This window comes from Mustela nigripes, chromosome 4 (assembly GCF_022355385.1).
Source record: "Mustela nigripes isolate SB6536 chromosome 4, MUSNIG.SB6536, whole genome shotgun sequence".
Lineage (NCBI taxonomy): Eukaryota > Metazoa > Chordata > Mammalia > Carnivora > Mustelidae > Mustela > Mustela nigripes.
In genome coordinates this window covers 41,116,219-41,133,090 of record NC_081560.1, presented here as the reverse complement: position 1 = coordinate 41,133,090, position 16,872 = coordinate 41,116,219, and the positions used below count along the sequence as shown (strand labels likewise).

Here is a 16,872-nt window from a genome sequence, read left to right as displayed (position 1 = left end):
CTTAAATTAATGAAGATCAACCACATTCACAAATGGAAAGGCTCAATATCACAAAGATGTCAACTCTCCAAATTATGTGATAAATTCAGTACAATTCCAAAAAAATCTCAAGAGGATGTTTTTTCTCTTTGTGGAGTTTGACAATCTAACCGTAAATTGGAAAAACAAGGAGCCAAATGAGCCAAGTCATTTCGCCAAGTCAATTTAATTTTTAACTTGCCTACCAGATATCAACACTTAAAATTAAGACAGTTTGATAATAGAAGTAGAATAGAAAAACGAACCACTTGAATAGAATAAAGAGCTCCAAAATAGACCTACAGTATGTACATAAAAAGTTGATATATCACAAAAGTGGCATTACAGGTTGGGGGGAAAGAATGGACAAGTAAGTGCTGTTAAGACATTTGGTTTCCAGGGACACCTGGGTGGCTCAGTGGGTTAAGCTACTGCCTTCGGCTCAGGTCATGATCTCAGGGTCCTGAGATCAAGCCCCACATTGGACTCTCTGCTCAGCAGGGAGCCTGTTTCCCGAACCCCCGCCCCTCACTGGCCTCTCTGCCTACTTGTGATCTATTTGTCAAATAAATAAATAGAATCTTAAAAAAAAAAAAAAAGATATTTGGTTTCCAAATAAAAAAAAAATCAAACCAGGTAATTTAAAGACAAAATGATGAAAACAATACTTTTTAGTAAAAATATGGGAGAACATCTTTACAACCTCAGAGTAGGGAAGGATTTCTTGAAACATAAAAAGCACAATCCCTAAAGAAAAATATACATATATCTAATTACATTTATATTAAACATTTCGGTACATCCAAGACATCCTAAAAGATAAACCTGAAACTAAGATCCTGAAAAGATAAACCATAATCTAAGAAAAGATAATTGCAAGCTGAAAAGTGATTTTTCCAGAAAATACTAAATAAACAACAAAAAGTCTATGAATCAATAAGAAAAAATGAAGTGCATGGAAAAATAGGCAAAGCATATAGAGTTGACATTCACAGAAAAGGAAAATTGGAAGACCAATAAACACATGAAATGATGCTCAAATTCAGGAGTAAGAGAAGTACACCCAGACAGGAATGGCAAAATCTAAAAAGTCTCCATGTGCTAGGGAGGCACTGAAGTAGCTGGCAAGCTCATGCACTGCTGACTAAAGTAAAACTTGTGACAATCATTTTGAAGAGTAAATTTATTTTTAATATCTGGTAGTAATATTGAAATATATTTATCAAAATAATTCCTAGGTACATTACTGTTGATAAAATTTTGCATAAGTATAAAGGAGACATAAAAATATTTATAGCATCACCTTATGACCCAGCAATTGCACTACTGTTTATTTACCCCAAAGATACAAACGTAGTGATCCGAAGGGGCACATGCACCCGAATGTTTATAGCAGCAATGTCCACAATAGCCAAACTATGGAAAGAACTTAGATGTCCATCAACAGATGAATGGATAAAGAAGATGTGGTATATATATACAATGGAATACTATGCAGCCATCAAAAGAAATGAAATCTTGCCATTTGCGATGACATGGATGGAACTAGAGGGTATTATGCTTAGCAAAATAAATCAATCAGAGAAAGACAACTATCATATGATCTCCCTGATATGAGGAAGTGGAGATGCAAGGTAGGAGGTTGGGGGGTAGGAAAAGAATAAATGAAACAAGATGGGATTGGGAGGGAGACAAACCATAAGAGACTCTTACTGTCACAAAACAAACTGAGGGTGACTGGGGGGAGGCGGGTTGGGGGATGGTGGTGGGAGAGTATGCAATATGGTGAGTGCTATGAAGTGTGTAAACCCGGCGATTCACAGACCTATACCCCTGGGGCTAATAATACATTATATGTTTATTAAAAATTTTAAAAAATATTTATAGCATCGTGGAATCTTTGGAATGAAATATTGTTAATGAGCTAAACATCCACGAACAGGATAATGGATACATAAATTGCAAGTATATTCATATAATATAATATAGCCCTGAAAATGAATGATATGCAACTATTAGTGTGGATGAATCTCATAAAAAGAATATGGAGCAAAAAAAATAAACAATTGCAGAAAAATACATACAATAAAAAATATTGTTATTTTTTACATACAATAAAATATATTGTTAATGAAAGTACATAAATTTCATGGGAATGATAAGCATTAAAATCAGAATAGTTTTAACCCTCAGGAGGAAAAGGTGAATGGAATTAAGAGACTCACAGGAGACTTCAAGTATAAAATTATATATCTCTTTAAGCTAAGTGGTGGGTACATGGTTATGTTTTATTCATTACTTCTTTGTAAACCAGAAATATTTTATAACACAAAAGGAGAAAACTTATCTCCAGCTTATAGACTGAAGAATGAAGTACCAGGGGGTAAGAATGGAAAAAAAGGAGACATGGTAGGTGACAATGGCTGAAATTCAAATTTGAACAGCTGCAGGAGGCCGACTCTGATACTGATACTCTTTTAGAGGAAGAGTAGATGAATATCTAGCACAGTTTCTGGCAGCTGGGAGGTGTTTTAACATGTTGCAGCGACTGTTTTGGTGGTTGCTATCATCTTCACGGTGGTCATTATCAGTGTAGAGCACAAAGACATAAGGGGATTATGAAGCAAGATAAAGATTTGGAGTAGTTCTATTCTATGTGCTTTATGTATCTCTTTTAGTCTTGACTAGAATCTGGTCATAAAGAATCTAAGGCTTGGGGTGCCTGGGTGGCTCAGTGGGTTAAGCCTCTGCTTTTGGCTCAGGTCATGATCTCAGGGTCCTGGAATCAAGCCCCTCTCAGCTGCTGAGCAGAGAGCCTGCTTCCCCCCTCTCTCTGTCTGCCCTGCCTACCTGTGATCTCTCTCCCTCTGTGTCAAATAAATAAAATCTTAAAAAAAAAAAAAAAAATCTAAGGCTCACAGACGCCAAGGCAGGAAGGCACACAGACTACATAAATTTCTAATGACTTCTTTTCCAATATTGTTTAAAACATTTTCTTTCTCCCCTCCAACACATATACTTTCCTGTCTAGCAAAAATGCAAACTTCTTTTCCTCATTGGTTCATAAGTAGCATATTTTAAGTATTAATAATTTGATACACCAAACACTTCAGTAGTGGCTAATTACAGAATACTTCTGGATCTGTTTCAGTTTTTCATCTGATCCTCCTAATAAACCTGGCAGTTGGTTATTCTTGTTTTATAGATGAGTAAGCTAAAATCTAGAGAGGCTAAACCTTTAGTATGTTGCTAACTTGGTGACCATGAATTTCATGAAATTCTGTGACAAATACTTTATGATTAAATGGGCATTTTTCTAGGTAGAGGGTCAGCTTCAACTGTATTTTCAAAAGGTTTTAAAAATAGTGGGTTGAATGATTTGCCTAAGGTCACATGGTCCTTGGGAGTCAAAATCCCAAGCAATTTCTTCCTGCTCCACACTCAGAATTCTTTTTATTACAACCTATACCATTAAATTTCAAATTAGAGAGATTATTAGTGAAACACTTTTTTGTAATGTCTACTGACTGCTAGGATGGAAAGGTTATTAAATATACCAAAACATCTTACTTGGGAGAAATAGTTTTGGTTTGTTCAGCCGTTAGGCAGTAACTCCCTTCATCTACATGGTGTTACTTTTCAAGTGAACAAGTCAGGAACTGTTGTCTTTACAAGCCCTAATGCAGACTTGTTGAAGAAGAAATGATTGATACAGTAATTACATCACGTATTTTGCAATTCTGAGTAATCCGTAAAGAGCAATCATGAGACCCAGCTTGATCTCGTGGTGGAGAAGGGGACCATGAGCTGAGAATGGGGTTTTCCTTTCTCCTGGACAAGACTGACTTGGCTCAGGGTCTCCCCGCTCTCGGCTGTAAAAGCACATAGGTGGATGGCTTCCTAATCCTTCCAACTCTAACACTGTATAAATTTGGATGGGATTTAAGATAGAAAGGCAGCACAGGAGTTCTGTGTATGAAATTTTCAGTCTGTTCATATTAGCCTTACTTCCCAATGAGAAAGGGTCTCTAGCACCCGAGGTGGGTCCTTAGCCTCAAATATCCGGGATCCCACTAGAGGAACGTCTCATGAGGGTCAAGCCCACAGCCCCCATTAGGGCGACGTAGCGGCGGGGGAAAGAAGGCCACCAGGCCAGTGGGATTTCAAACAGAAGGGCTGCTAATCCTATATTAAGTAAAGAGGGAAGGCGGGAAGGTTCCACAGGATCAGTTTAAACAGGGTGCCTGTGCGAACGTTGGGGTGGGGCTTCGGGTCCCGGAGGCGGCTGGAGCGCCCGCCGAGCCGCACCTCCGCCGCACCCCGGCCTCGGGAGCTGGGGTGTGACCGAGAGGAGGTCCGCTACCCTCAGAAACCCCCGCGGCCCGGCACCGCCACGTGACCGAGAGCCGGGGCGGACGGAGGCGTGTCCCGCTCCGCCCCGCGCGCAGGCGCGCTGTACAGGCGCTGAAATTCAAATTTGAACGGCCGCAGGAGGCCGACTCTGACACTGGAGGCTGAGGGGGTAGAGGAGAGGAGTTTGGGAGAGTCCTCCCCGCCCCGGCCTTCTGGTTTTCTCCAAGTGACACACTGAACCGAGACTCACTTTTCTTTTTCTGAATTTGAACCACCGTTTCCGTCGTCTCGCAACCGACAGGAGAAGCCCGGGGCGATGGACCCGTTTACCGAGGTGAGAAAACTTGCGGGGGTAGCTTGCCATCGCCACTGTGGGCTCCTACCCTAACCCTTCCCACCTTCCGCGACCTCTGGGCCCACCGGGCGGAGGGCGCGTGCGCGCGCGTGCGCAGCGTGTGTGTGCAGGGGTCCGCCTGGGGGAGCCGTAGGGAGAAGGGGGTGGGGGGAGGACGCCGCCGGCTCCGCGGCTGCTGTGGGTCTGCGGTTGACGTATTGCGGTCCTGCCGCTGAAGCCTCGGGAGGGTGGTTTTGAGCCTGTCCTAAAAGGCGGTAGCGAAAAGCCTGCTGTCAGCCCGGATTACTGTAAAGCCCCTCGGTCGTAGTGCCCTGTCCCCTCCGAGGGGGAGGTTGAGGCCTGAGGCCTGGCGGAACAGGTCCTGCTGGAAGTGAAAGCCGGGATAAGGTGTAGGGTGGAGTCGGGAGCTTGAATGACTCAGTGCAGTGTGCAGCCGCCGCCTGCAAATGGAATGTGATTTGCGGTGTTCAGGCGGCCGAGGCGGCCGGCAGAATGCCCTGCATTTCAAGGATGCTGTTAACGAAATGACAGCAAAACGTTAAAATAAGCCAGTACCTGAAATCATTGCATCCGTTCCTATAGAGTCAATAGTTTCTTCAGGTCTGATTACTCAGTTAAATAGGGAAGAAGTTTCATCCCCGGGATTGACACTCGAATGGAAAGGAAACAGTGCTGGCCGAATATATACAAACAAAATTAAAAGCCGACAATTTTAAAAAAGCAGAGTAAAGAAATAGGAAGCCTCTTTGTGTGTGTTTATGGAGCATAACATTACAGCAATACTTGTCTTTTGTCCTTTGGAAATTGAATATGGATTAATTATGTCGTGTCAAATTATTTTTCTATTACTGGCCAGTCTTGTTGAGAATGTACATGGACATACTTGAGTTTTGTGTTGCCAGTTGTCTACTCCCTGTTCTTCCAGAACAGTTCCTGTTTCTGTAAGTTGTTGTGCAAGTTTCAAACTGTTACTTCTTGAGTTGTTGCAAAGTGGCCCTAAAAATGTCTCGATACTAGATTCAAAAACTTAAATGCTATGGAGAGTAGAAATACTTTTTTGGGGAGGTGTAGTTTATAATTCCATAAGTCTAAGATTGTAAAAGTTTCAGCAGTTATAGTTTACTTGGATTCAAACATAATATTTATTTTTGTTTCAAATTCTCATTTAGGGGAAAACATTAGTTAATCTTAAGGACTGACCGAGAATGCAGAACACATTTTGTATTAGCTTTAAAAAATAGGGCTGATCATGCAACATATATTTTTCACATGAAGTTAAAAAGGATATTTTATGTTACTAAGCTAGGATAGGATTCCTTAAAACATTAGCCCTATGTCCTGAATATTCTTTTTATTTTCCTAAGTAACAGACAGGAACAACACATTTTGAAACTTGGTTGAAAATTGTACTTCATTTTACTTGAAAATGTCATTCCGAAGCTAGTACAAATCTCCATTGAAAGAAACTTTTATTTGAAGAAAGCTTTCGCTTTATAGTGTGTTCAGAAACATGGATGGTTTACATTATAAAAAGATCAGTTGCAGTTGGAATAAACAGCTTTGACATCTTTTCCTTAATTGGTAATGAGTGAAAAATTTGAGTTGGTTCCAATGACTAGGTGCTTAATGATAGCATTCATAACATTTTTGCACAGGCAAGTGAACTGATACATATCTTTGTCTTAAAAGGACTTAAAATAAGTTAAAGTAGTTTTCTCAACTAGAGTTCTTTATCAGAACCACAGAAAATGATTTGAGAAACTATTTTGTTAATTTTCCCAAATGTGATTCATAATCATGCCATCCTGCAAGCATAGGAGAGATGTTAATTCATTACATTAATGTCAGAGCATAAGGGCTAATTCTTTTGGTGACTCAGGTTGAAAAAGCTACAGCCATCCTAGACTCTCTTCTCAAACAAGGCTGTTGTGCATTGATTGCTTCTCCACCCTGGTGTCACTGGTGTTGTATGGCACACTCTTCTCTCCCTGTCCCTTCTGCTTGATTTAACCTCCGGCTCTCACTTTGATATCCCTTCTTCAAAGGGCAAATCACCTTTCACAGCGCTCATCTCACTTGCATTTACCTGTTGAATATATTTCCTATGCGAATGTGAGTTTCATGAGTGCAGGCCTGTTCTTTCCTATTCAGAGAGATGTTTCCCTAACATCAAGCACATCCAATAACATTCTGTTGAAAAAATTTTTAAAAAGAGCCATTCAGTGCAAATTATTTTACAAACACATAATTATATACAACAGTAATTGTTAGAACATTTTAGCCATGTTCTTTCCTTTATTGTAGAAAATTTCAAATTCTCAAGTATAATAATAACTCCGCATGGACTCATCACCCTGCAACACATGGCCATATTATTTCACTGTGTTCCCCTCAAATCCCTCCTACTGGATCATTTGGAAGAAAATTGTAGAGATCATATAATTTCATACATAAATACTTCAGTATTTATCATTAAACACTAAACAGTTGAAAAAAATCATAGTGCTGTTATCACACCTAAAATTTAATAGCAATTCCTTAATATCATCAAATATTCGGTCAATGTTCACATTTCCTTAAGTGTCTCATTGTTTTGCATTTTGAATAAGACTCTAGACAAGGTCCACAGGGCAGTGTCTTTCTATATTCTTCTTGGACTAACCAGAAATAAGGAAGCCATCTTGATTCATGGACAAACAAGCAGTGAAGGCAGATGATTATTATTATGACCAGCTGATAACATTTAAAAAGTTACGGTGATATGAAGTTGTTTCTCCTGACAATAAATTCTTAAAAAGAGGGATGCCTGGGTGGCCCAGTTGGTTAAGTGGCTTCCTTTGGCTCAGGTCATGATCCCAGCGTCCTGGGATCGAGTCCTATATCGGGCTCCTTGCTCGGCAGGGAGCCTGCTTCTCACTCTGCCTCTGCCTGCCACTCTGCCTGCCTGTACTTGCTCTCTCCCTCTCTCTCTCTGGCAAATAAATAAATAAATAAAATCTTAAAAAAAAAAAACGTTCTTAAAAAGAACAATTGGATTTAGTCAAAAGACAGTTCAGATGTGGAGCCTAATGCAGGGTTTGAACTCATGACCTTGAACTGAAATCAAGAGTCTGATGTTTAATGACTGAGCCATTTAAAAGACAGTTTATAGCAAACTGATTAAGAGCCCAAACTCTGGAGCCTGATTTTTTAATCCAGCATTGCCATTTCTTTTTTTTTTTTTAATTTTTTAATTTTTTTTTTTAAGATTTCATTTATTTATTAGAGAGAGAGTCCGAGATTGACACTGCCATAGGGAACCCAGGGCCAGGTGTGCCAAGTCAGAGCTTTCTGTGTAGGATCCTTAAAAGAGAAAAGCCACAGTTAAAATATTCTGTAAAGCATCTTCTCTTGTGCAATCAATAAACATGCTGTTACTGTGTGGAATGGACTTTCTCTTATTTTTGAAAAGTAAGTGAAAATCTCTGTATTGACATGGGAAAGAATGCTGCTAGAGTATACTGAAAATAATAAGTTTATTTATGTTGAGTGTACTCTGTTTAAGAAGGTATGGGGGGGAAAAAAGAAGGTAGGGGAATCAGTAATACCTCCTAGAAAGATTTCTGTCAGAAATGATTTCAGGCGTGTGTGTGGCAGAAATTGCTTAGACTATAAGCTTCAGTTATTTTAGATTAGCTTCAGTTATTTTAGATTCATCCATGTGGAATGTCTTATTTCCCAGTTCCATTAGTTACTGCAGTTTTTTTATGCCTCTTTTATTTAAAGAAGGATCTGTAATGTTTGAAGGAATGTATCTTATAAATAAAGAACCCTTGAATTTCTGATGCATTATTATAGAGACTTAGACTTATTGAACTGTTGAGTTTATCTTCCTTAGATATATAATTTCTTTTAAATCGATCTTTAGTCCTTATTTTGTAGATAAGGGAACTTTGGCTTATCTCTCTCAAATTTCTTAAAGTTTTGAAATCTTTGAATCTAATGTAGACAATAGAGTACTTGTGTATGTTTGAGTGGCAAAGCCACATTCTTTTGTAACCAACCTCTTGCTCATAGTAACTGAAAATATACTGACTCACAAGTATTCTAACTAACCAGAATGGAATGTGGGCATGTCCATGAATGAATAAAATTAATCTAGTTTTGTATCTGGGGAGTGATATGTTTTATCATGGGGAAATTATCATATATATATGAATTTATGTAACAGTACCACTTTTGAGTTTGTTGAAGACTTTTATTTAAAGGGTGAAGGACTTGTGTCTTGGGCAACATTTGGTTCATGGATTAACTCTTTAAGTGAGATGGCATTTAGATTTAGCTTCACTTCTTTCAGTTAGGAAATCATTCCTAAGGGAGAGAGTTGTACCTTCCAAATTTAGCTCCTATTTCTTTTGCATACTCAGAGGAATTTTAAAGAATAATTATTCTATATTAATTAAGGAAATTAAAAAGTTCAAATGGAAGTGTAGTTCCTTAGTCTTCACTAACACTGTATCTGTGTGTGGGGCAGCATATAAACTCCAGCCAATAATTTGCATGCCTCCTTTAGTTGTGTACTTTTGAAAGAAAAGGAATTGTTTTATAGGGTCTTGTGTTTGTTCTACCATGCATGGTTCAAATGGAAGCATTAGTTGATTCAGAGTAAGAACAGAGTAATCGTGAGTTTATGAAATGGTTAAGATATCAACTTAAAATTGTTTTATTATATATTCATATTGAGTTAAATAAAATATGGGATTTTTTTAGTTTTTTTTTTTTTTCATCTTAGGAAATGTCATGTTTTCAAAAGACTAAATATGTTATCTCTTGCTGTTTACCATTATACCAAATCTTAGTGGCTGTATTAGTTTCATTGTTAAAACAAATTACCACACGCTTAGTGGTTTAAAATCATAGATATTTATTACCTTCTGAAGGTCATAAGGCTGATGGATTTTACTGGGTTAAGATCAAGGTGTTGGCAAGATTGTGTTCTTTCTGAAGGCCCTGGAGGAGAATCTGTTTCCTCGCCCTTTGTAGCTTCTGGAGGCCACCTGCATTTTTTGGCATGTGGTCCCCTCCTGCATCTTCAAAGCCACAATCCCGTCACTCTAAGCTCTGCTTCTGTTGTCACATTTCTGACCTTCCTGACTCTTGTTTCATAAGGACAACTGTGATTACGTATTGCCCTCTCCATATAATTCAGAATAATCTTTCCATCTCAAGACTCTAAATCATATCAGCAAAGTCCCTTTTGCCAAATAAAGTAACACATTCACAGGTTGATGAGATTAGGAAATGAACAGCTTTGAGAGACTATTATTCTTGCCCCTGAAGTGCTTGAAACAACCACCGCGTTATTTCTCGTGATTCAGTGGCTCAGTAATTTGCGTTGGGCTCAGCGAGGCTCTGTTTCCAGTGGTGTCCCCCGGGGTCATGCTGGAGTCTGCAGGGATCTAGCAAATTATCTGGGACTGGATGGTCACAAGTCTGGTGGTTGATGCTAGCTCTCAGCTGGGCCAAGTGTCTCTAGCAGGCTTGACCTGGGCTGGTCTAAGAGAGTGAGAAGAGAAACTGCAAGACTTCTGATGCCTGGGTTTGGAAGTCACGCAATATCACTTCTGCCACATTATGTTGGTCAAGGTGAATCATAAGGCCAGCCCAACGCAAGGGTGTGGAAATAGATTCTACCTTTGGATGGAAGCAGAAAAAACTTCTGGCCATTTTAAATCTCATACAACCAACCTAACCATTTTATTTATATTACATCTGTGATAATTTTGACACTGGGGTGCTTATTTGGTGAATTTTGACTTAAATTACATAAGATTTCACATTTGGAATGTATTTAACTGTTATCTTATATGGTAATTGATGATTTTAGAAGATACCTTAAGTTTTGCAAATTTTTGACTAAACTTGTGTTTTAACGCTGCTGTATTACATATATAGAAACTGCTGGAACGAACCCGTGCCAGGCGAGAGAACCTCCAGAGAAAGATGGCCGAAAGGCCCACGGCAGCCGCAAGGTCCATGACTCACGCTAAGAGAGCCAGAGAGCCACTTTCGGAAGCAAGTAATCAACAACCCCTACCTGGTAGTGAAGGTAAAAGATTGTGGTGGTGGGGGGAATATAATTGGCATCTTTTAAAAGAGATAAGCCCCATTTTATTGTGCATGTAGAAAAATCCAGGTCTTTGGGAGACAAATGTAATAATAGCCTCTGGGAAAAGGTCAGCCTTCTAGTTCAGGCTGATTGTATTAGGCCTAGACCTACAAGACCAGAGCAGAGTATCCAATAAATATTTCAAACTAATTGGTCAAACATAATTTTCCTCAACCCAAAGTTACCCTTAAAACCCCCAAGGGGAGAAAAATAAAGGAGCAGAGGACACATACACGGTAGTGGTTTGGAGTTTATCTACCTCTACTGTGCGGGAACAGCTGACTACCAAGTTTTCAGATGGTCTCTGGCACGAGCAGGTTAACAAATGGCAGACCTGCTTGTGGAGGCTTGAAATTTAATGCGCCTTTTCATCCTCTGTCTGTTGAACCAGCCCTCTAGAGCTAGGCTGAAGGTATAGGTGGTTAATCTAAGACCTGGTGAATTAGACAAAAATAAATAAATATACAAACAAACTAACCTAAAATCACCCAGAAATTTATTTTATTCTTTCCTAAATCCTGGCATCCCCAGCCTGTATCAGTAAGTTAGCTGCCTTAATCTTTTCCCTGAGTATGGAATTGTCTGGAGATAATCATTTTCCTCAGCATAAATTTTAAAAATGCATATAGAAAGAGAGCATCACAGAAAGCAGAAGCAATATTACAAAAGTGATAAGGGCATGGAGCAGGCTCACGATTACTTTGTAAGCTAACCATGGAATGGGAATTTATTTTCAAATAGCTATACATTTTGAAGAGAGGGAATCCTATCTATATCACATATATTTGGTATATATTTTACATTTGTGTGGTAAATATATCAGACGTACATGGTATGTATATTACATATGTGGGTATATATGTTATATACATATGGTAGTTGGTTAGGAAGACAGAGGCCTAGCTCCAGTCCAGGATCTTTTTCTGTTTTCGTTGTGACATAGGTTTATACAATGAAATGTGGTGTACCATGTACTTTAAAACTAGTGCTTGGAACTATGTTTTGATGCTTTGGTGGAAATATTTACTGTTTTATATAAGAATATATTGAATTCTGTATTTTCAAGTGGTGATGCATGTTAAAATAGGAACACTTTCAAAAAATCATTAGATGAGTTAGTAGAAAATAGATCTATAAATGAATTATAGAAGATGAGAAAGTTTCAGAATGTCTCTTTAATTAGACTGATGTCTCTGAGGGCAATCATGGCCCCCATTTAACAGAACTTTGGGTATTGCCAGAGCGAGAACACTAGGTCAGACAGCCAGGGATACTGGCCTTATATGCAATTTACATTCCTATATTCTAAAATGTTAATTTCCCAGGAGATATATTAAAACTCATTCTTGAGTAGAAATAATATGCCTCAAGTTTGGGTAGCTCCTTTTTATTTTAGGCCTTTTTATTTTATAGGTGTCCATGGCACTTTAAAATATGAAATGTTATAAAAATATGAAAACATTTGTGCCAATAACTTCACTTGGTATTAACCAGATAATTGAGTTGTTTTTTTGGTTCCCTGCCTTTCCCAAACCTCAAGCAGGTTCTCTTCTAACCTTGCTTATTATTATTCATTGAAGATTGTTTTAAGAAACACAAAGCCTGTTTCGACCCTTAGCTGTGTCATTTTATGGAAGGTAATATAATTGCTCTGTGCTTGGTTTTCCTTATCTAAAAATGAGGTGATATGGCTGTATGATTTTAAAAATCACTCAAAATGTTTGTTTATTCTATGTGTATGCATTTTTTATTTCCTAGTGTCTTTTTTTTTTTTTTTAAGGTTTTATTTATTTATTTGTCAGAGAGAGAGAGAGAGAGAGAGAGAGAGAAAAGCAGGCTCCCTGTCGAGCAAGGAGCCCAATGCAGGACTTGATCCCAGGACCCTGGGATCATGACCTGAGCCGAAGGCAGCAGCCTAACCAACTGAGCCATCCAGGGTCCCTATTTCCTAATGCCTTAAGACTACATAAAATATTAGTCCTATACCTTGAGAATATTATTTGAATATCTTTTCATTCAGGGGTTTTATTTTATTTTAATTAATTAATTAATTTTTAAAAGATTTTATTTGTCCAAGAGAAAGAGGGAGGGAGAGAGAGCACAAGCAGGGGGCATGGCAGAGACAGAGGAAGAAGCAGGCTCCCCGCTGAGCAAGGAATTGGTACAGGACCCTGGGATCATGACCTGAGCTGAAGGCAGATGCTTAACTGGCTGGCCTCCCAGGCATCCCCACTCAGGTGTTTAAAACCATAAATTATATGTTCGCTTAAAAAGAAATCTCTGGAGGTGCCTGGGTGGCTCAGTGGGTTGGGGTCTCTGCCTTTGGCTCAGGTTGTGATCCCAGGGTCCTGGGATCAAGCCCCATGTCAGGCTCTCTGCTCAGTGGGGAGCCTGCCTCCCTTCCTCTCTCTCTGCCTGCCTCTCTGCCTGCTTGTGATCTCTGTCAAATAATTAAAAAATAAAAATTAAAAAAAGAGAAAGAAAGAAATCTCTCATACCAGATTTCTAAGTTACTGAAAGTAGAATTTTACATATTTCTTGTTGTAAGGAAAATCATTTAAAGAGAACAGAGAAACATCACATTTTAGTAATTTGTTAAGTACCTACTGATGGTTTTTCAGGCTATGAGAAATTACAGAAATTTGAAATTTTGGGGGTGGGTGTCCTTTTTTTAATCTAGAGAAATCTTGTACAAAACCATCACCATCAAAGAAACGCTGTTCTGACACCACCGAAGTAGCAGAAGTTTCTAACTTGGAAAATGAAAAACCAGTTGAGTCTGCTTCTGCAAAACCCTGTCCTCCAAGTCCTCCGGCTCCCCAGGCGCAGCCTCAAGCACCTGCTCCTGTCAGTGCTTCGGAGACGGCCCCAGCCCCGGTGCCCAGAGTGAGGAGGGGGCTCAACTCGAGATTGGAATCAACTGCAGGGTCCTCAGTGAAAACACGAATGCAAAAGCTGGCAGAGCAGCGGCGCCATTGGGATAATAATGATCTGACAGGTATGAATGATACGATGGCCTGGTCCTTAAAATCTGTTTCAATAAGCTTCAACTTGGATGCAAATTTGAGGTATCACTTAACACACGAAAGATCACTGCTTCTGTTTTATCTATCTCCTCAGTATCCATCACTTACAAATAGTTTGTATATCAATGGGATATTTATCAGTTGATTGTGTTCTCATTGAAGGAGATGCTACTGAAGTTCTTAGAGCAGCTCCCAGAAGCTTGGTCTCATAACAGAATTATATTTGCAATAAGACACAATAGAGAACAAACTATACCCTCGTCATTATTAGCATTGCTGACCTTTAGCTCTGTATGCAAGAAATCCTATTTTGCGGATTAACTAATTAAATAAATTTGAGTGGTTAAGGTATGTAATGCTATTTAATAGAGGGGAGAGAAAACGTAAACATTTACTGAGCACCTACAACACATGTTTGTCAGGGTGCTGGGAACCCATGAAGTGACCTGATCCTTGCCTCTGTGTTCTCATATTCAGATGGAGAGTCTAAGAGCAAATCAGCAGGGTTATGTGTTCTATGATCAATTTTGTCTCCTATCTCATTACAAAAAAAGCCTTGAGATAACTCACAAAAAGAACTATATTACAAAACAAAAATAAGGAAATTCTTGGGTGAAGAGAAGGAAGAACAAAGAAGGGGAGGGTAAAATACAGGCGTTCAGGTCCTCCTCACTTGCCAGAGTTATGAACTTGCTAGCAGCCAAGGCAAGGAGGTTATACACCATCAGTTATTTCACTACTATTTATAAGATTAAAGCAGAACCGTGGCTGGAACTAAGACCTAAGAGAACTTTCTTCCCTGGGTCCTCAAAGATGACTTTGTAGAAGGTAGTTCGTGTGTGAGGTTACTCAAGGTAGGCAGATGGCCTGGCTCCAAGCTCAGTTGGTGAACACAGTTCCGAAGAGAGCCAGCATTGTACAGTGACAGCTGGGCCTTACCCAAGGAAGTGTTCCTCAAGCTTTGGCTCTCAGCCTGACTCCTGTGTAACAGAAACATTTGGACCATTGGATTGTAATCTCAGGAGCATGCTGGAGCCCTGGGGTGTACTTATGTCTTTTTTAAAAAAAAAATCTGTTTTACTCTGGTGCATAGCCAGAATTGAGACCAAGTGATCTGAAGAAATGGATGGACAACATAAATTTTAGGCAGTCTTTCATAAATGTCAATTCTTTGGTCTGAAATTTGGTAAGTATCGGATAGCAGAGTGTTTTAAGATTATCCTTTTGGCAGTGATGGTAATTTCAAGAGTCAATACTTACTGTGTAAAGTGCTAGGCATTCTAAATATTTTTTGTTCTAATATAGTATAACATTCAATTCTTATAAATATCTTAGGACATACATACCACTTTTTTGTTCATGTCATAGAAGAGGAAACTGTGTTCTTTTTTTTTAGGAAACTGGGTTCTGAGAGGCTAAGACTCCTTACCAGAATCAGCAGCTAAAATTCCAACCTCAGTTGTTGGATTCTAGGGCTCAACCCTTGCCTGCTGTGACCCACCTGATGTTCTCGGGTATAGATCAGGGTGCAGATATCCCATGCTGTCTCTTAAACACCTAGTGATTTTGGTAGTGGGCAGGGCTAACCGTGCTTCTTTACGATTCCTGGGGAGGCTAATCAGTAAATGTGCCTAAATACAAGGATGTTTCCTTTCTGTTTGGCAAGAAATCTCTATGAGAAATAGAAAGAGGGTTTAATGATATAATGCATGGTGAGAAGATCAGCCAAGACCATAAATATTCTAGGGCAGAAAGCATTCCCACACTGACTTTGAACATTTTGAAAACAAATGTTAACAAATGCTTACCTCAGCCTTTAAAGTAAATCTCTTAAGGGATCATAACCTGTCTAATTTTAAGTACTGAAACTTGAAAATAAAGTGTTTGTGATGAATGAGTTAGTGTATGCTCTCCAGAACTGTGGGTATAAACCAGTTAAATGAGGGATTATACTAAAATATAACTTAACTGAAGCTTCTTTTCTGATAGAGAATAGTTAGAAGAGCTAAAGGTCTCTTAAGCCCATTCCTAAAATATGACAGTAAAGCTGTCATCTGCTTAGAGGACAGGTCTGATTCTCAGGGACGCGATAGAGGTATGCAAAATGGTATCACAGGGATGGTGGTGGCCAGGGAAGCTTTTCTAGGGAAGGCAGATGCAAGACACTGAGGGACTACTGGCTTCAGACCATGGAGAAGGTCTCCTAGGCAGAAGTAATAGGATGCCTAAGAAGCACAGAGGTATGTAAACAGAGCACGTACATAAAGAGTAGATATTTTCTGGTAGAAAAGCAAGAGATAAGTTTGAAGAAAGCAGCAGGGTTTAGAGCCTGTGGAATTTAACCAGGAGGTGATGGTGAGATACAGGGAGAATTTAAGTAGACAAAATGCTGTAGAGAGATCACTCTGGCATCAGAATTGAGAAGGGATTGAATAGGCCAGAGACTCGAGCAGAGGGAGCAGGAAGACCAGTTAGAAGGTTAATGTTATAATCCTGGTATGGAATGATGAAGGCCAGGAGTGAAGAGGAGAGGTGGGATCTGTAAGATTTAGGAGGAGGATCTCTGGGCTAGATGTCTGGGTGGTGGTGGAGGAGAAGGGAGAAGGAGGAAGAGGCCACGATGAGGAGGAACATGTTTGGGGTAGTTTCAGCATCACATACGTTATTTGGGGTGCCGGGGGATAGCCAAATGGAGGTGGTTGGTAGGTAGAAGGACCCCATGGAGGATATGGCCCAAGAGCAGAACTAGTAGAGGATGCTGCCACCAATGGAAACACAAGGCCTGCAATGTGTAGTGGCATCTAGTGCCAGCAGTGAAGGCAACTTCAAGGCAGCCGGGGAGGCAGAGGCCAGTTTGGGTGTCTAGTAGCGAGAGAATATTGTGTAGGGCTAGAGGGACAGTAGCTAAAAAGGGGTGTATGTTGGTGGGAGGGTGTTTACTTTTAGCTCGAAGATAAGACAGAGCTAGATAC

The 16,872-nt window shown here is 39.6% G+C and overlaps 1 protein-coding gene across 3 annotated transcripts in view; it reads left to right on the top strand.

Annotated features, from left to right (window-relative positions):
- Positions 1–4,490: 4,490 nt before the first annotated feature.
- ANLN (anillin, actin binding protein) overlaps positions 4,491–16,872 on the top strand; it is a 49,245-nt gene continuing 36,863 nt past the window's right edge. For all 3 annotated transcript variants that reach the window (XM_059396573.1, XM_059396574.1, XM_059396572.1), the window contains exons 1-3: positions 4,491–4,705; positions 10,661–10,814; positions 13,555–13,872. In XM_059396573.1, the coding sequence (XP_059252556.1) occupies positions 4,688–4,705; positions 10,661–10,814; positions 13,555–13,872 (490 nt within the window). In that variant the 5' untranslated portion in view covers positions 4,491–4,687. The remainder of the gene's footprint in view (positions 4,706–10,660; positions 10,815–13,554; positions 13,873–16,872) is intronic.